General features: G+C 41.3%; 1 protein-coding gene across 1 annotated transcript in view; it reads left to right on the top strand.

Moving 5' to 3' along the window:
* The first annotated feature begins 3,370 nt into the window (after positions 1-3,370).
* The window catches only part of ACE (angiotensin I converting enzyme), a 37,369-nt gene continuing 19,776 nt past the window's right edge, over positions 3,371-20,963 (top strand). The window contains exons 1-6 of the mRNA XM_073582317.1: positions 3,371-3,525; positions 8,107-8,374; positions 12,977-13,144; positions 15,075-15,168; positions 16,302-16,445; positions 20,539-20,730. Coding sequence (XP_073438418.1) covers positions 3,500-3,525; positions 8,107-8,374; positions 12,977-13,144; positions 15,075-15,168; positions 16,302-16,445; positions 20,539-20,730 — 892 coding nt within the window. The 5' untranslated portion in view covers positions 3,371-3,499. The remainder of the gene's footprint in view (positions 3,526-8,106; positions 8,375-12,976; positions 13,145-15,074; positions 15,169-16,301; positions 16,446-20,538; positions 20,731-20,963) is intronic.

Raw genomic sequence — 20,963 nt, 5'->3', positions numbered from 1 at the left:
CCTGCTTTAGGTTGCAACAATGACTTTTTTAGTGAGTTTTTGACACTGCATATTTTTAAAAAAAGCTGCTTTGTTTTTTATTCTTCCTGGTATTTCGCTTTGACAAAACTTAACAGTCATGTGCGAATAACGTGTGTTTTTGATGCGTTTCTACCAAAGAAATGCACTAATACCGGATGCACATTTTTTTTACCTATGGATTTTCTGATTCTAATGCAAGTTTATGGGAAAAACTCTATGGGAAATCTCAGCGTACCCGCAAGAGCAATTTACATGTTGCGGATTTGAAACTCGCAGGTCAGTTTACCCTGAGTAAAAAATAAGCACAGTGGGCATGAGATTCTATAAATCCCATCCACTCTGCTGATACTGCTGAAATTTCACGCAGCAAAAGTACATATCATTAAAAATTCACCAAAAACTCATTGTGGACAGACAACCTAAGGCGCTACAGAAAACGCCAGGGTTTTTTTTGTTTCCTGAGCTGTCTTTTTTTTAAAATTTTTTGGGTGGGGCACTTTTTCCAAATTTTTGACCACCATTTTTTTTTGCAGTGTTTTTTCCATCTTTTTGAGACGTCTTTTTTGCTGGCATTTTCTGTATATTGTATTTAGATCAATTCAACAGTAAAGAAACAAGCAAAAACACTGGCAAAATGCTCGAAAAGATACCCAGGCATCTAGCATCAGTCTTTGAAATTTTCCCTATTGACTTCAAAGTTATCTCCCTCTGGTGTTAGGGAGACACACAGTGTCTACGAAAAAGTCTCTCTCTCTGGGGCCAAACCTATCGTGCCCCATTTATTATCGTAAGGGTAGGCAGTACAAAAATAACCAATAAGATTTTAACAAGATATAGTAGTTAAGCCAATCATCTATTCTATTATTTATAAACACTGTTTTTCGGTGATTACTTTGTATCCCCGTTCATACTGCACCCACACATTGATACCCCATTTGAAAGGTAAACTTGCCCCCTTCAGCAAGAAAATAGCCAAATAAACCGCACATCCACGATTTGATCACAAAATACAGTTTAAACATTAATTTTCATAAACCAGCAGTAAGGAAAAAGCACACTAACACAAAGCTGCTTACAGACATCACAAACAAATTAAGATTTGCCTTGGGGGCTTTCCAGCTTGCCAAACTGCTTGCACAGCCTACTTTAGCCAAATTGGAGGATTGCTCACTTCACTGCAGGTGAGGCACATATGCAAACACATTTGTAAACATCCACTGCCTATTCAATTGCACACTTGCTCCGTTCATACTCCACACACATAAACAAATGATACACCATTTGAAAGGTCAAATTACCTGCAGGTGGCAGCACACTATCCCAAAGCACACTACCACAAAGCTGCTTACAGACATCACAAACAAATCCAAACATTTGCCTTGGGGTCTTTCCAGCTTGCTCAAGTGCTTGCCCAGCCTATTTCAGGCACATTGCAGGATTGCACATATGCAAACAAGTTTGTATACATGCACTGCTTTTTTGGTGATTACGTTGACCTACACACACAAATGATACACCATTTGAAAGGTAAACTTGCTTCCCTCAGCAAGAAAAGATCCAAACAAACCAAACATCCATGATTTGATTAAAAAAACAGTTTAAACATTAATTTTCATACACCTGCAGTAAGGAAAAATGACCTGCAGGTGGCACCACAGTACCCCAAAGCACATTACCAACACATTTGTAAACATGCACTGCTTTTTCGCTGATTAATTCACCTCACACACATGATACACCATTTGAAAGGTAAACTTGCCCCCTTCAGCAAGAAAAGAGCCAAACAAACCACACATTCACAATTTTATCACTAAATACAGTTTAAACATTAATTTTCATAAACCTGCAGAAAGACACAAAGACCTGCAGGTGGCACCTCAACCAGAAAACATTTTTTGGCCTCTACTTATCAAACCAATTTATTGTATTACCAATCTACATATATAAATACCGGTCTGTGTTCATCAGCTCATGAAACACATTTACATTTGACTAGCTTACTTTTTCTGAAATTGCCTGCGCCCCCGACAACCAATGTGTGAAAATTTTGCATGGCCCATGCTAGTAGTACAGAAAACATGAACCAAAGTACATTGAATATGAACCAATCAAAATGCATATTCCATATTATATAGATATTTAATAATTAATTACATCACTTATCTCAAAAACCATATAATTTAATGCTAAGAGGCTTCCTTTATAATAAATATTTTTGGTTATTGACAGTTTTGGTTCTCTAATGTCATGTCTACTTGCATAATGCTGTGATTCATTGTTTCAGACAGCTGAAAGCAAAAGCAAAGGTTACAATGTTTAATAGCAGAAATGAGAAAAAAAGACAAATAGTCAAAGTTGAGTTATATACCAGAAGTCAAATGGTACAAAATGGAGATTGTGTTGCATGAAATATTATGTTCGCATACAGATAATCAATTTCTCTCACACAGCATACATGTAGAGAGCAGGCTGTCAATCAAAGTACCCGGGAGAGATGATAGGACACTCACTGTACAGTGATCGATGACTGTAACCGTTCCCTGCACCGCCACGATGACTGAAAGTGAGCGGCTGCAGGGAGAATAAAACTATTTTCTCCCTGTAGCTGCACTTCTCTTATGCTGCTATACAGGATTTAAATTCTATTTACCTGCAGATTGCGCCTCATTCAGGCATCCATCTTTTTAACCTACAAGAAAAATGTATGGCTTTTTATCTGTGATTATTATTATTATTATTATTATTATTATTATCTGTGAACTTCGTCAGAGTGTCATCAAAGAGTTTCAATGTTTTTTTTCACTCATGAGAAAAAAAGTTTCTCAAAAAGTTTACTTATTACGCATCACTAATTTAATTCAACCGTACTAATCCAATATACAGTACATCAGCACAGCATCAGCTTCCATAGCCTTGACTAAGTGATTGTCATCCGAAATATGGACGAGACAAATCCATGAGAAATGAACGAAACTACAGAAGCATAAGCTGAACAAATGCTGATCAAATACGGATGCATCCATCGTTCTATATTACGGGTGTATCAAACACGCTCACATGAGAGAGGCCATTGATCAGTATGTTGGTTTTTACCATTTGTTTGGAGTTGAGTTTTCTGAAGCTCCTCCATAAAATACAGCTGATATAACGAGGACACATGGATGGCAATCCTGCGCTATCCAATGTTTTCTGGGACCCATTGACTTGCATTGATGAGTTTCATCCAAAAAATGAATGTTTCAGTTTTTCTTTTCTTAGTCTGAACTTGACCCTGAAGTTTATCTTGGTCATTCAGTGGTTAATGCATTTAATTACCTCCTTCAGGTGCTCATATATGTTCATCAATGTGATGCCTACACAGATGAGGATGGTTGTTATTGTTTGAGGTTCCTGAACATGAGGCCCCTGTAAGATCACACAGCTACAAGCCGGGCTCTTGCCTTTTAGAGTCATTGTCATTTTCACAACGGCTACAGAGATGTATGAACAATGTAGCCAGCGCAGGTAAGAGAATGAAAGGACTAGGAAAGTCTGGCTCCTATGGTAATTTTTTTTTATGCGTGTAAGTTAAAACACACTTTCATCTATCTACTAGGCTTGATTTTTTTTTTTTTTTTTTTCAGACATTCTTGGTTACTGCCTGTTTTTACCATCAGTGTAACACCTGATTTTTATTTTTTTGCGTACAAGAAAGAGATGCCCGTAGATTGTAATGGGTATGTCATCCTGTCTGTGTGGATAGCACTTACATGAGAAATGGATGTGTGAATGAGGCTGAAGTGCAAAACTGGCAAATTGTCATCCATTGGAATATTCTCTCTTGGTGACTTTTTGGAGTTGTTTGAAGTTTCCTCTAGTGTTTGGTGTGTGTGGGGTGTTTTTTTTTTTTTTTTTTTTTCATGATTAACCTGAGTATCCTTGAGAGCTTGCAATTTTGTTACCTACTTTTCAGTCTGCCATTTAAAAAGTATCAACCACTGAGTACTCTCAAATTTTAACTTTCTATCTAGTGGCTAACCTGCTACAAAGAGAATATTTATTTTATTTACCTCTCTAGAGAAAAGGAGTTCCCTTAAAACGTAAAGCACCTCTTGCTAGTGGTTTTGGCATATGCCTGACCGTTTCATGCTTTACTTGCAGAAAATGCCTGGAGAACGTGTATATGCTGATGTGCTTAAATTCTTGGTGCCATTTGAGAAACTGAACACTAAGGGTATGTGCACACATTGTGGCTTTGGCCCTGCGGATCCGCAGCAGTTTTCCATGCGGTGTACAGTGTAAACCCTATGGAAAACCAAAATCCGCTGCGGAAAATTCCTCGCAGATTTTCTGCGGTTTAGTTTCTGCAGCATGTCAATTCTTTGTGTGGAATCTGCAGCGTTTTTACACCTTTGTGAGAAATCTGCACAAAATCCACAGCCAAATCGGCAACGTGTGCACATACCCTTAAAATGCAAATGAGTGAACAACATTTTGAACAATGTTAACAGGTAATTTAAACATAGGAATATATCTTCCCCAGTTTCTAAAGTCTCTTATGCAATAAAAGAACCTTTTTATTGACTTATTGAATTTCACAGATTTTATAAGTGGCATGCAATACTGGATCAGACATTGTGGTTGTACATACAAATATTTTATTTTATTTTTTTTTTCCGACTTTTCCAATCTGTTAAACTTGATGGACATTTGTCTTTCAACAGTACGAACTATGAGTGTGGCTACGTGACTGCATAACTTCTGTATAGTGTCACTTGGGCCATTGATATGGTGTTTAGGTATTATGTTTAGGCTGTGTGCCCACGATGCGACTTCTAAGCGTTTTTGCTGCGATTTTCGGCGCAAAAACGTTTAAAAATCTTGTACATGACGCACCCCATGCATTCCTATGGCATTCCGCACATGCTGTGCTAATGCTGCGCTTTTTTCCACGGCTGAATCGCATCGTGGAAAAAATTGCAGCATGCTCATTCATTTGTGTGGAATCACAAAGAATTGCTGTGATTCCGCACCCATAGGAATGCATGAGAATCGCTTACTTCCCGCATGTGGCTATGCCCACCATGCGGGAAGTTAAGCGTCTCATGTGCGGTTGGTACCCACGGTGTGGAGGAGAGGAGACTGTCCTCCAGGCCCTGGGTACCATACACGTGTGTGTGTGTGTGTGTGTGTGAAAAATAAAAAATCGGGGTATATTTACCTTCCGACGTCCTGCGCTGCATTCCCGGCCTCAGCGTTCCCAGTAATGCCTTGCAGCAAGGTCCTGTGATGATGTGGTCTCGTGAGATCGCTATAGCAACGCGAGACCAACGTCATCACAGGTCAAGGCATCGCTGGGAACGGGAGCGTAAATATACCCCGTGTTTTTTTTTTTTTTGTTTTTTTTTCTCCATTTTTAACATTCTATCTTTTACTATTGAGGCCGCATAGGCGGCCTCAATAGTAAAAAGCTGCTCACACTTGTCAAACACTATGTTTGACGAGTGTGACCAACCTGTCAATCACTTTCCAAGCGATGCTTCAAATCGCTTGGAAAGTGCTTGAATATCGCACGTGAAAATCGCAGTGAAATCGCGCGGAAAAACGCTTGATTTCTGGGAAGGAATCCAGTTTTCAGTGTCCGGATTTAAACGCTACGTGGGCACATAGCCTTAAAGGGAATCTTTCAGTAGTCATAGGAAGCTGAATGAATCAGAACTTTTATCTGTGATACAACTTCCTTATTCAGAAACATATCGTTTCTCAATATATAAATGAGCTACTAAGATCTACGGGTCCGACATAGATCTCCTGAGACTCTGCCTTCAGCTCGAGCCATGTCCGGCCCATAGATCTTAACGGCTCATTTAGATTTTAAGAAAAACCTGGATTTCTCTGGAATAAAACATCAGATCGGACTTATTAAAATCATTTTATTCAGCTTCTTGTAGTCTCACTGTCATCCTGTACTCCTAATATTAACACTGTACAACCTTGTACTTTGTGATAACTGATTTTATTTCTGAATTTGTAGCTGACATTGTATCATGCTTTTGTTGGCCGCCCTAATGTTAACATGCCGCCTTAATGGTTTTTTTAAGAACAAATCTTTGGCAGTTGCTTGTGTAAACTTTGCGACAATCGTGTAGTTCTGGTCATTGATTAATTACAATTACTTTGGCTAAAGTGATTTGTAGGATATTCTATAATCACAGGTACTTTGCTTTGACACTGAAGTTGATATTGTTACAGGTCTTGTGGTCCAGTTCTTTAATCACTCTGCTCAGGCAGGGCCTGATTCATTATTTTGGTTCTTCTTCTTTTTTTTTTTTTTTTTTTTTTTGTCAGGGCAGAAAGGTCGTTCAATCCAAACACATGAACTTGTGCAACCTGGCATGGCGAAGATCTAAGTGCACCTTCCAACTTGTTTTCTCTCAACTTCCCCAACCCCTATTTTGATCGACAGCCTGGCTTTAGTGCAAAAAAAGTGACTGTTGGTTGGCAGGTGCATTTAAATATTTTGGCCACGTCCAGGTTGCACCGAACACCAGTACTTGGCTTCATCAGTCATTCTGACACTCTTTAAAGTCTATTATGTGTTTGCAAATTTTTTTTTTTTTTTTCCAAGTTTGCCCATGTGGGTAGTGCAGTGGCTTCCGGGTTTTCTTTAAATTTTGCTGGAATCATAATTTGCAATTTTCAATGTTATCCAGTCAACCTCCTCCCCCCCCCCATTTGCAAACATTCAGCTCTTTAAAAGTAACGAAATAAATCTGGGCCATAGTGCAATGTATAGGATCTTTACACTTACCACTTGTGGTACTAAGTCCATTTTTTTTCTTATATTCAGTGTCCTTTTATAAATGCCAGATTATTCAAAATAATGGAAATACAATCGTTTTATCAACTCTGCACTGCTGGTATAAGAGATGGAAGAAGGGCAGTGTCGAATGTGAGTTTTTGTCCAGCTTCTCGAATTTCTAAACTTCTTCATTAGGACAAGCTAGTGTCTAGTTTGTTCTGATGACGTTTGGAACTAGGAAATTTGTTGACAAACCGCATTCTTTGACACAGTTCTTCCATCCTCCTCCACTCCATGCAGAATTAATCCCATCATTCCATTTTGGTGGTTCTAAGCTTTGGGTTTGCAGCAGCCTTAAGGCTTCTAGTGGTTGTGGGTACATGACATGCCTTATGAGTGCCTTTTGATCTCCAAATTGTCACACGGATTACACCCTATAGCACTTATTCTTGGTTTTTCTAATTTAAATGGTTCAAAATGTCAAACACGACTTGAAAACTTCCCACAGAGTCAAAAGGCTCTTTAATGTTTATCTTTAATGATTTTTGGTGCTAAAAGTCCCACTTTTCGCAAATGCAAAAAATATCTGGCTTGCATAAAATCACTACGACAAATCGGTTGGCTTGTTGAAAAGTTGCAAAGAGTGATTTGGGGAGGCAAAAATATCTGAAAACCCTAACCACAATCTAAAATTCCTTATGGGGACGTCTGCAAAGTGCTGCAGAATGGTGGCGCTATATAACAAATGTAAAATAAAATCAGATGTCTGCGGATGCTTGGTAACCTGTATTGTGTCGGCTATTACATTCTGCAGTATACATGGGTTCTGATACTAGTACAGTACATGAGTGGGTGTAATCTATATAATTCTATACAGGCTGATTATGTAGTAAGAGTGTATTGTAGACACTATGTATAGGGTCTCTGGTGCTGATGGGCTACATGTACAAGGTGATGTATTATAATGAAGGGTCCTGTCGGCACGTGTAGGCTGTCTGTCAGTGGTGGGCTGTGCTTGGTCAGGATGTAGCAGAGCGCTGTGTGTTCCCCCTGCAGAACATGAGCTCACAAGAAGGAGTTAAGATGTTGCTCCTTGGGAGGAGGGAGGAGACCGTCTGTCAGGAGGTGGATGAGGTGTGTGAAGGACTTTGGCTTCCTCCCTGTGAATTGTGACCTAACATTGCTTCTTCAGGATGGAGAGGGGCAGCCTGTGTCTTATCTCTGGCAGGAGGTAGCACCAGAGGGCTGGCTGCTTCTTTATAAAAGACCTTGTAACCAGTGAGTGTCTCTTGCTTCACCCACAGGGGGAGGGGGATGAAGGTGAATCTGGGACCACCTGGCTGGCCGAGCCTGGAGATGATCAGGACTCTTGTTTTGGGGTTGCTCCTGGTGGGCAGCACCTCAGCCCTGGACAGTGCCTGGCTGCCAAATGACAATTATGGGACAGATGAAGCTGCTGCCCAACAGTTTGCCAGTGACTTCAACCACACGGCGGAGCAAGTGCTGTACATGAGTGTGGAAGCCAGCTGGACCTACAACACCAACCTAACGGACTACAACTCTGCCAAGCAGGTAAGGGGGCGCCACTGCATGCCAGCTGCGGGGGGCTGCCACTGTGCCCAGCAAGGCTGACAACTGGGAAAGTGTCAGGATTTATTAGTCAGTCACAGCTGTGAAGTTCTCAGGCTCCATTCATGCACTAATTGCATCTCAAGCTCTAAGAATATACGGTGTATGGATTGTCTTTTCATAATGTGTGTATGTATATTATTTTTCTTTTTTTTTTTTTTTTTTTTTTTTTCCCCCCCAATGGTTCCTACCCTCTATGGAGTGGCACTGATTTATGTCAAGAAAATGAAATCTATAGATCTTTCCTGGAGCCACACAGTAACCCTGATGTGAATATTTTGGGAGAGTTGGATCACAAATTAAAGGTCTGACTTGGAGACCTGCTGCCCCTTCCTGATCTCCCAGTAACAGAATGTGAATGTTTGTTAAACTGCTATTTTATATATTGAATTATTAAAGCAAAATGTTAAATATATTTGTGCCAAAATGTAACAATTGTTCAGTGCTGTAGCCCTGTAACCCCCTCAGAAGTATTTTAATGCCTGACCATCCATGCTGTGATTGTGCTTCATGGTATTATGTGCACATCCTCCTCAAACCGCAGGGCTGAATTTCAGGCTCTATGATCCAATTTTGCAGCGGGTCGGAGGATGCCAAAAATAACAACATGTAAATAGAAGAGGAATTTAAAAATTGCCTCTGGTAAAAGTGTGTTGTGTTTATATATATATATATATATATATATATATATATAAAAAAAAAAAAAAGTCAGGTGGAGAGCAGTTGGATTCATTGGAAGGTTTGCGAAGTCTTCCTTTAAGACCACATTCACACGGTCAGTATTTTACCTCCGTATGTGTAAGCCAAAACCAGGAGAGAAACAATCAGAGGAAAAGTATAATAGAAACCCGTCACCACTTCTGGATTTATCACCCACTGCTGGTTTGGCTTACAAATATTGAGGTAAAATAACGTGTGAACATGGCCTTAGTTTTCTAGTGTGTGTGTGTGTGTGTGTGTGTGTGTGTGTGTGTGTGTGTGTGTGTTAATAAAAAAAAAAGCCAGATGCATGCTGTGTACTGTCCAATAGAGATTTTCAGCAGGATAATAAAGTACCATCATTGTTGATGAGACATAAAGAAACTTCAGTCTCATGGTATGTAAAGTTAAAATGCTTTTACACTTGCACTTCTAATATTGCCATGGATTTCACCCTGGACAGAATGTGTGTGTGTGTGTGTGTGTGTGTGTGTGTGTGTGTGTGTGTGTGTGTGTGTGTGTTTTTTCTCTACTGCAGGAGTTTGGCAGCTGACAGGTTCAATGGGAAGTATCCCAGGGGTACATTCACAGTACCTGTAAAGCATCCAGTTATGAATCTATCAATGAAGGGGAGAAAGGCCTGTAGAAGTCACCGTAAGCTGCACATTGCTGATAGGCGTTCTACAAATGCAAGGAAGACAAAGCTAACATAGATAAAGAAGGCAATTAAGTGTTAAATGCTACAGTACATCCAGCTGTACAAGAAATGGGACCAAATGTGAAAAAATAAACATCAGGAACGGAAAAAAAATGTGAAAATGAGCGGATTTTCCTGAGTAATGAGCGAAGAGCTGTAATCAGCAGAACGCAACGGCGATTAAACACTAATTGGATGGAGGACGAGCGATGCTGCCGGAGAGGAGATAGCTCTGTGCTGCGCTATGACTCTGGGGCGGGATTACAGATGTTTGCAAGAAACTAAGAGGCATATAGAGGATTAATGTGTGGGCAAGAGTGCTTTAACCCCTTCTCGCTGACAAAACGTATACTTGCATCCTAGATATGATGATCATGCCTTATCTGTTTAGAACACCCCTGGGAGGAGATGGGCAGACACAATGTGTAGTTCTTGCCATTTAAAATTCCTTTATGTATCACTCATCATAATGACCTACTGTCATTCAATCTGATTCTGGGGGGGAAAAAAAACTTAAAGGGAGTCTGAGCACAAAATGATTGAAAGTACAGGTGCTCAGTGCACCCTTGGTGAGGCCAGTCTAGGGCACCTTATGACTACTTTCTATCTAGCTCTGCCAAGGGTGCACTGAGGACTTATTTGGTTTGAGCAGTCACTTTGTTTCCTGACTGATTCCATAATCGCTATTCTTATTGTAGACAGCTTAACGAAACTCCCTCCACTGAGTTTAATTTGACATGCTTTCACCAGAAAACTGGCATTAAACACTTAAAAATCGCAAATTCATTGCTGCAGCGTGGAGAAGCACCCAAAAATTGTGCCTTAGTACATCTTCATGCCACTTTTGCGCTGTAATTCCTGAGACTGACCTAGTATTTCTGAGGAGGTGCACCGAGAAGATGAATTCTGTATATCGGACTCCAGCAAAATCTTCACTTAGGCTGGTGTATGTGCAGCACCAGTGATAATGATTTCACCCAATGTAAAATCTCTCTAGGAAATGAGGTCATCTGGCCACAGTTTAGGAAATCAAATGCAGACAAATCGTAAGTTTGGCACAACCGGATACCATAGAGAGTCAAGGTTATCTATACTTGGTGTCTTTTTCATTTAGGTCCTGGAGCTAACTATTTGTCTTCTAGTACGTCATGGGTCATACCATTAAGTCAATTAGCTGAAGTGAAATTAAAAAAATTTTGCAAATTGGAGCAAGGGAACACCACTCCAGCTTCTATATTTGGTTACAGGGAAAGACTTTTCATTAGAGAGTTGCTGCCCAACACCTTGGATGGCTGCTTGTTTTCCAGAGGAACATGGGGATTGAATGTTAGAACTAAAAGTGTGGACACCCTACTTCAAATGAGCAAGTGATTACACCAAAAAAAACTCAAGGAGTTCAGTTAATTTTTAATTTTTTTAATCTAATTCGTATCTGGGCTTTTAGACTATGGTCACACCTATACTTTTTTTTTTTTTTTTTTTTTTTTTTTGCAGGATAGAAAAAGTGTATAGGTGTGGCCATAGTCTAGAAGCCCAGATACAAATTAGATTAAAAAATTAACTGAACTCGTTTTGTGGGTTTTTTTGTTCTTTGTTTTTTTTTTTGTAGTACAGGAAAAGATTGCTGCATTTTCAGACTCCAGTTAATGTGTCTTTGTGGAGAATGCCAAGTCTTTGAGGAGACTTCTAGGCCATGAAATGCTTCTCTGGGAATTAAATTTAAAAAAAAAACAAAAAAAAAAAAAAAACTCTTCAGAGGGACAGGAACTCTAGCACTATCCTTCTAAATCTGCCTGTAAATGGAGTTTCTAGTTGGGGTAAAAAGCTAGTCATTTGGTGAGGTTTGTTAAAGGTTTCAGAGTGACTTGTAGGGCTGCTAAATCCAATTGGTGGTGCTAGAGTCTGCTGAAGACACTATTTGCATATCTGATGTTCTGCTTTAATTCAATGTATTTAAAAGTCAGCGTTTGTTATACGGACCATCCGTGTATCCCATCATCTGCCACCTAAACCAGGACCCTTGGTCTCTGCCATCTTGTATCTGAGCAGTATACATTTCCATGGTTTTTATTCAATGCTTTGGCCTGGCTACTCCTGAAGCCTTTCCACTCAAAATATCCTTGTGAGATGTCTTACTCAGCAAGAGAAGTCATAGGGTGCATTTACACATACTGGTGCTGTGGCGCTTTCCTCCACCACTCTAGGAAAAACCTTATTTTGTGCAGGGCCCCACCTTTTTGCAAAACTAAGTGGGGTCCAAGTGCTAACATATAGTACTATATCTCACAAACACTTACCGTATGCTCACTTCCGACCCTTGCAGCTAGCTTATCGACTATAAGACACGGTGCTTCTTTACACAAGCTGATGAATGAGGACAGAATGATCACTAATGGCTTATTTTGCCCCCAAACAAATACAGCACATCACAAAGCAAGCTTTAAGTAATTTATGGAGTTCATACCAGAGCCTTGGAGGATATGAGACTGCATCTTTTATCTATGCCAAGCCAAACCTCACCAGCCCCTCCGCTTGTGCTGCTTGTTAAAAATGTTCCACATTGTGCTATACAAATGACGATCCTTATCACACGGCCATTTCTTCCTTAAGATAGTGGCTGTCTAAATGGACATTATGTAATGTCCGAAAGTGCAGGAAACTATTGATACTTGCAATATAGGATTGAACCACACTTTGTTTGTTTGTGGCCCTCATGCTGTTGGACACAAATCTCAACATCCATGTGTGCAAGGGGTCTATTTTCACCACCAAACTTGGTGGTCTTGTCTATTATGGAATATCTTATACTGCAAAGGGCCAATATCTATCTTGCTCACCAGGTTCCACTCCTGTACATGTTTTGGACACCCACTGGGAAAAATTCCAACATACAGACTGGCTGCAAACACACTTGCGGTATCTTAGGGTTGAGAAATCCATATATGCCACAGATGACACTCGCCACTAGTTTTGGATGGGGTGTATAAGTGGACTGTCTGTGCCCCATCTGGAATAATGATGGGTGTATTATGCTTTTCACCCTTCTATTTCATCTATATTGCAGGAGTGCATGCAAGTTTCATTTGTCCTCGTGAAGAAAGGTGATAAGTGACTTCTGAATATGTAATCGGATTCTTCTTTGTCTTTAGGTGGAAGCTGCTGGTATAGAGCAGGAATTTAATTATGTTTGGGGGAAAAAAGCCAAGGAACTCTTCCTAGACACCTATAGTAATTTTACAGATCTTGAGCTGAAAAAAGTAATTGAGTCTATCTGGACGTTGGGCATTGCCAACCTTGCGGAAAGCGAACGTAATCAGGTGAGTGACCTGCCCCCACCCCCATATCCTATCCCACACACGACATCTGCAAGGTACATTTTATTGACGTGAACACTTCTAACTTTTCTATTATGGACTTTTTTACTATTTACACTATAAAATATGCTTGGTGGTGTCAGTTCAGCCTCTTTGCTAATGTATATAGGTGTAGTCCAAAGACACATCTAAGTAGGAGAAATGGGCACCCATGCCCTAACCACCTGGATATATTATAACATGAAATTCGGCAGTAGCCATTGGCGAGGCACTTGTTTCTTGCACCCTGGCATGTTACATGAAGGTGTGGACTTGTGCTACACCCTTGCAGGCATCATGTCAACCCAAGTAATTGGTTGCAAGGACTCAATGTTGAACCCTTCAATGAGGCAGCACACTGGCTCCTGTGCTCTGCCTGGGGGCCCCCAGGCAGTACACAGGGGCAGAGACAGAGCGCAAGGGGGAAGACTGTTTCTGACCCCCCTGTACTCTGCCTGGGGCACCTGTGCACTGCCTGGGGCTCCATGTATTGCCGTGGCCCCGTCTGCTGTCTCTGTCCCTGTGTGCTGCCTGGGGCCACGTTTTTTATCTCAAAAGTGTGAAAAATCTGATCTACAGCAGCTGGGGTATAATCTGGCCTAGGCCACTTTAACCCCGGGTATATTCTGGGCAGGGGGTTAATCTGGCCTGTTACACTGGGTTGCAGCTGGTCTGACTTCCTCTTCATGTTCAACTTGTCCGGGGGCAGTGACGTCACTGCTGATTGGGCACCATGTCTTATGTAACAACACAAGGGCACCAGGACCACTAGTGCCAACACCGCGATAACAGGACTGGCACACGATGGGAGTAAAAGTGAGAGCTTAATCGGGGACAAATGTTCATTGCATCCATGAAGTGTGATCAGCTGAGCAATGGTCCTACATGACCACTAAAGGCCTTGTCATCCATGCTAATGTTTGCCCCTCCATACACGTGTGTACATACAATATTTGTTTAACTGAGACCTTGTGAACCTTCACAATATGCACAGCATGTTTCTTCAGACATCACTGCTGAGGCCTGTACTAGCACCAGGAAAAGGGGTATAAGAACAGTGTTCTCATCTCATTCTGCATTAATCAGATTTTTCAGAAGAAACTCCTCTTGCTTAATCAGTTCAGGGCCAGGCCATTTTCTCCCTTCTGACAGGCATTTTTAAGTTTTATAGTATGGGGGGAGTTCATTGTAACAGCCTAACTATTTTATTGCTGACTTTCCCCTGTAACTGGGACTGTTGTATTAGCCCCAGTTACAAGGGAAATTTTACCCTTATGCATTCAGAGCTGACTGGGATTTCTAGAAACTATCCGCTCCTGCTCTCTCCCTACACCCAGAGATCACTGGGTCTGGAGGAGGAAACGCCATCAGTGCTTCCTAATCTGTATAAGCAGCACTTAAGAGATGTGATAAGGAAAGCTGGCATGGTTATTTTCTTTGGGAAGCCAGGCTTCCCAAAGAAAAAAAACATTGTTGGACAGTCAGTTCCCCTCTCCCTTCTGCTGTACTCGCCTGCAAGTGGCTTTCTTCTATTAAGGTTTTAAAATGTCAGCCTAGTGTAAAATGCAAACTGAATTGAGTCTGTGGGTGGTCCAGAACTGGTTAAAGATCTACTTCAAGGACCAAGTCCTGGGATGTCTTGTATACCTTTTTTTTTTTTTTTTTAAATGGACTTTTCCTTTTTCAAATAAGCACAAACTTGAACTAAAATTTTCCACTAGTCTCACCCTACTTGCATAACCTAGGTTTAACAATGTGTGCAGATAACAGATTTTACTTCCATGTCCTCAGACACAGTAGGCTATGGGTTTTGACCAGTGTTCTGCATAGCTTTAGCATATATTAAATTAATTGTATAAATTTTTTTTTTTTTTTTTTTTTTTTTAACTCTCAGACAAACAACATTCTTAGCCAGATGGAAGAAATCTACTCCAAAGCAAAGGTCTGTCCACCGGGTCAAACAACAAACTGCTGGTCTCTAGATCCAGGTAGGACACGTTTTCTATAGTAGGAGGTGAAAAATCTGATGTATATGGTGCTGTTTCGCATGTACAATCCACTGTGTAATGCAGGTAGTAGCATGGTGATTAGCAGTGATATGCTGGCCAAATAGATACCATGACAATCACTGGATCAGCTCTTGTAGCAGTCAGGTTCATCTGGTGCATCAATTGTTGAACTGAACTCTTCAAGAAGCCAGTTTGGAAAATGTTGGTGTGGGTTTTTTCTTTTTTTCTAATCCAGCCCTCTGGTTTGATAGTAGAAACTTGTGATTAATCCCAAAGACAACTGATGCTGTCTTCACATCAGTCTTAATTGGATAAGACACAAGAAAATTCATAAGTACAAACCCAGCTTCCGAGATCCAACAGGAGTAGCCAAACAAAGTGACTTATTTGCACATCCCTGTGAATTTTGCAGCAGAGTGCATGCCTTGTCTGTACTCTCCCATCTTGCTTCTTCGTTGACTGCTTACCTGTATGAAACAAGGCCAAACAAGAAGTCCCTGAAGCTTAAGCTGAAAGTGTATTCTCTGCAAAAAATGGGAGTATTCATGTAGTTCATCACTTCTTGTCCACATGAGAGCTTGGACTATGCAGCCAATGGAAACGATAAAAAGGGACAGAACTAACACATTAGTCTTATGTATAATGGTTGGAGCAATGGTCAACACCATTTTGTAATGGCTCTGTAATACTGATTACATTGAAACCCTTTAAAGAAAAACAAAGCAATTTCTCTAATCACTACTTGAAGTTTTCTGCTATCTAGATTTGGGAGCACAGGGGCTGGACTGTGCACTGTCTTCTCCCCTTTCTGATTTCCCAGCCCCTTCCCCTGCCTCTTCTGTTGACAATCGCAACAAAGACCAAAGGCACATGGAGGGGTAGGGTAATCAGACAGGGAGAAGACCCAATTAGTAGAAGGTCAAATGTGGATTTCTTTACCAAAGTTCAGTGTAACTGGTATAGCATCCATGACTTTATACAAAAACATGCTGTCAGGTTCTTGTTAATGCAAGTCTTTACCGTCTCATGTTTTCATCAACAGTTGGCTTGAGTTCATCAAAACCTGTTTGGGTAAAATTTTTCTGAGTTTATATGCTTATTTTTGGTCCTAGATCTGACTGACATCCTGGCTACTTCCAGGAGCTACAAGAAGCTGCTCTATGCATGGGAGGGATGGCACAATTCTGCTGGAAAGCCCTTACGGGCGCTATATCCAGAGTTTGTAAAACTCAGCAATAAGGCGTATGTGCTGGATGGTGAGTAAGGAAATTGTAAAGGGAAAACTCTTCAACACTGTAAACGATCACATTTTGTGGTGCTATTACAAAAGTGCACACCTCAGGGTAGATGCACATGTCTAATATGTAATCATAAGCTTAAAGGGGTTGTCTACTACTAGGACAGCCCATCTTGATCAAAATCTTTGGTCCCCGTAAAATAAAGCTTATCCTCTCCCCTAGTGCCATTCCTGCAGTGTTGGCACTCGCTCTCCCAAGGGCTACCGTGTGTTTGTTGTGACACGTCACACCGGTGCCCAATCAGCATTGGTGTCACCGTCTTCACCTTCAGACAAATAGAACATTTAAGAGTAAGTCTGGCCTGCAGCTGATTTTGACTTTCTCTTAATGGTCAATTTGACAGGTGATGCCGGTGCTGACTGGGGGCCAGGGTGACTTGTCACAGCGCCGCACTTGAGCTACAGGACTGCAAATGACACTGCTGGAATGGTGCCAGCACGGGAGGAGTATAGGTTTTACTTATTGGGGCCAAGCGAGGGGTATGAAGTTGTCAAAGTAGTGGACAACTTTTTTAAATACAGTTTATCATGTCAAATCAATCACACTGAAGATGCACCAGATTTATCTTCCAGCATGAGCCAGACACTGTATACCACTTAATGGTTGACTTAAGCACACTATTCAAGTAGTATTATATTATTGTAAGAGTTCACATTCAGCAGTAAATGGTGTTCACAAAGGGCAATGCAGTTTTGGTTCAAATGTGCAGTTTTTATTGCTTTCCTAAAACTCCCAAAGGATTCAAAGATGCCTCATCTGCACATAAAGGTAACTGCAAACAGTTCATTCAGCAGGCACATATGTCAGTGTGGGCTCACCCGACCAGATTAGTACTTTCTCTCAGCTTCCAGCTGAGACTGTCAACACCAGGGGTCTTTCCCTCCTCCCAGATGCAGCTCACATTTGCTGGTTACTTACCAGCTCCAACACACTCCACTCTGGTCAGCATCCCCACAGCAGACTGACACAAAATGAACACAGGGTCTGGCTCTAGACAAAGTTGGACAGATGCCTCTAATCAACCCCTGCAGAGCTATGATTTAACCCTGTCCTTCCAGGCTATCCTAAAATGTGTTTTATTTGGTTTTCTGTTAAATTAAGCCACGCCTGCAAATTTCCACTTAGACATGTTGGCCACTTTGAGGTGTTTGGTACCCAGACAGCTCAAAAGATGCTACGTTGAGCTTTCGGCTGAACGTCATATTGTTATCTAAGGACAACTCTATATCATGCTTCACTGAACTAATTGCAGTTATTTTGAGAAATCATTCACTAGTAACTTGTGTGGGACTTTGTCCTAATCCTTTATCAGACTGTACTTTGCTGCATTCCACATACGGTAATCTGCAATGTATACTGCAGGACAATCATGGGCTTGGTTTATTTCCAGATATTTGGTCTGTGGAACTGATGACCTAACCTTAAGAATTTCCTTTATGGTTACTAAAAATTGGACATCCTAGCTGTCCTCCAGTGCGTTAAAGGGGCTCCCCGGGAATAAAAAAAAAATAAATAAAAAATCCCTTTAGGAATTTTGTTCAAGGAGGTAATGGCAATAGAATTATAATGAGCGCTGCTTTGTTACTGACGAATGTATTTGGACTGCTGAGGTAGTATATCCACCGGCACATCTTCCTATTCTGCATATACTCGTGTAATGCAGGTATCTAGATGCAATGCAGAGGCACAAGGCAGAAACAGTCAGGGATGATTAGAGCTCTATTTGTACACAGTGATTTAAAATGACTCTAAACAATTAGGGTATGTGCACATGTTGCGGATTTGGCTAAATCCGTAGGAAAACGACCTGTGGATTTAGTGCAGATTTTCTGCATACTTCCCCCTGTGTTTTGACACATGCGAATTCCTATAATGGAGCAGGTGTCAAAACTCTGCGGATCCGCACAAAAGAATTCACATGCTGCGAATTCAAATCCGAGTGGAAAAATCCACAGCATGTGCACAGCGTCTTCATTTTACATAGACTTTAATGGTACTCTACACCACAGCAGAATCTGCTGCAGATCCGCAGTAGAATCCGCAACGGGTGCACAGACCCTTAGTAGCTAGTCAGATCAACATTCGAACAAAAATAACAAACTTAGAGACTGCCTTGCCATCTAATGTCAATGTTCTGTTCACAACAGTCATGTGCCCATTCATGGGAGCCACCACATAAGTTATCTGCAAACCTTGCCCAAGCAAGGGTCACTGGGTTTTCCTGATATGCCGCAAGTATCTGACAGTCTATTTAAGCCTGAGCCTCCCATGTACCAACGGACCCCCTCCCAATCTGAGAGCCTAATCCCAGCCAACCCCACCCCCTCCAGCATCAGAGGATAGCTGGAAGTGACTCTCCTGCTCACACGCAGTGTCCTGTCACAGTTGTCTCACCTGTTGCAGTCTTCTCATGGATCTTCTTGGCTTGACCATCAACAGAAGTCTCTTAGGACTTGAATGGAGTGGACTAGGCCTTGGCTCTTGGCGGGTGATGTCTGCTCTCTTCAGCTTTACTGGTGTGGAGCCAGTGCTACAGGCCTCAGCGGAAAGTCTATGCCATTGCCTGGCAAGGCCCAAATTCTGCACAGGAGGACCCGGTTCTGCCTGCGATGCTCTGGATCAGGATGTTGCACTGGCCTCTGTGACATCCCTGGAGCGTGTCTCCTCCACGCTATTCTCTGGCGCCAAAATCTGTCTGCAGTTTGGCATGCAGGGCTTTTATATCCAGGAAGTCCTTCCTGTGGGTCACCTGATCAGGTCCAGCACAGTCTCTCTCACCCTGCAAATCTTCTGGCACAATTTGGTTCTGCTTGACTTTGCATAGCCAGCAGATGGCAGTCTTTCCTCATTAATTGCACATCGTGCAACGGCTCTTCATGGACTTCACTGCTACTCATTAGGCCTGTTTCACACTTCCGTTTTTTCAAATCCGTCAAAATCCGTTGGTTTCCGTAAAAAAACGGATCCGCCATTTTTTTTCAGGATCCGTTTTTTTTGTCCCATAGACTTCCATTAGCGGTTACCGCGGATCCGTCAAAAAAACGGATCCGTTTTGAAAAAACCGGATCCGTTTGCATCAGTTTCCGTCAAAAAAACGGAAACGGATCCGTTTGGCGGACACAAAAACGGAAGTGTGAAACAGGCCTTACACTCGCGCATCGGTCCTAGTAACGTTCTCGGACACTTGTCAGTGTAACAAGATGGTGCACATAATGCTGACGTTAATGATTACTACACCTCTGCCCAACTCTCATCAGGACTACAAGATCCCAGGTATGTTCAGCTGCATCACATCTAATGTGGTGTACTAAATATCCAACTGGGGGTCTGTATTTGGGGAAGGCAGGGCAAAAACTGAGAACAAGGATGAATTCTCATTGTCACACAATAAGAGAGAATGGCTCTACCTGTGGCAAAACATTTTTGTATCCCTGGCCATAGCATGATGGACATTAAATAAATTGCTTGTATTAAAAGGTAACTTCAAGTCTCAGACAGAAGAATCTTGAGTACAAATTTATGAAAACTTTGACGCTCTCATTGCAGGAATGAATGTCTCATGGATTTATGTCTTTTTACATCAATTAAGGAATTTGCTCCTCAGACCTTCTGGAGTCATCGCACAGAACCAGACCGCAATCAGAGGGCAATAAAACCTTGACACTGCTTATCTATGAACTGCTCCAATATTTATGCTTATCCCTCTCCCATAATGACTATTCCGCTTCACAGCACTTGTCTTATCTATTGTGTTATTTCTGTGCTGTTTTGTGTATAAATGTGATTCTTCAGATGTTAGTCTAGCCTGATGAGACTTGAGTAGTCTTGAAAGCTTGCAATGTGTTACCATCTTTTCAGTTAGCTACTAAAAGGCATCAACCACTGAGGACTCTCAATTCTAAATATTCCTCTTGCACCTCTGCCATAATTATAATGTATTCATTTGTCTCCAGCTACAGGAATATACAAAATGTGTACTCAAAATAATTTAAGGAATTTAACAGGCAGCAAATCACTTTTTATTCAACATGGAATTTTCTTTATCATACAGGATTCAAAGACACAGGGGAATATTGGCGGTCTTGGTATGCTTCACCCAATTTCGAGAGTGACCTAGAGGGATTGTACCAGAAGCTGGAGCCACTGTACCTCAACCTGCATGCCTACGTACGCAGAAAACTGTATGAACGATATGGCGAAAAGTACATTAACCTGAAAGGGCCAATTCCTGCACATTTACTGGGTGAGACTATACACCATTCCTTACGGAAAAAGTATAGAAACTCTTCCGGAAGAGATTGTAAGGGGCTCCTCACAACAGCCGCACTCTAAAGCGATAGTGCCGATCCAGAAATATTACCTGCTAGTGATGAGACAACTTGATCTTCATAAAATATATATATATATATATATATATATCTTAAAATGCCAAACTCTCATCTGAGTTCTAACTAAAAAAAACTTGCATAGTTTCCT

Source organism: Dendrobates tinctorius, unplaced genomic scaffold, assembly GCF_039654945.1.
Source record: "Dendrobates tinctorius isolate UK_male_01 unplaced genomic scaffold, ASM3965494v1 ptg000071l, whole genome shotgun sequence".
NCBI classification, from domain to species: domain Eukaryota; kingdom Metazoa; phylum Chordata; class Amphibia; order Anura; family Dendrobatidae; genus Dendrobates; species Dendrobates tinctorius.
The sequence above is the reverse complement of the archived record's forward strand: the minus strand, read 5'-3'. Positions and strand labels throughout refer to the sequence as shown.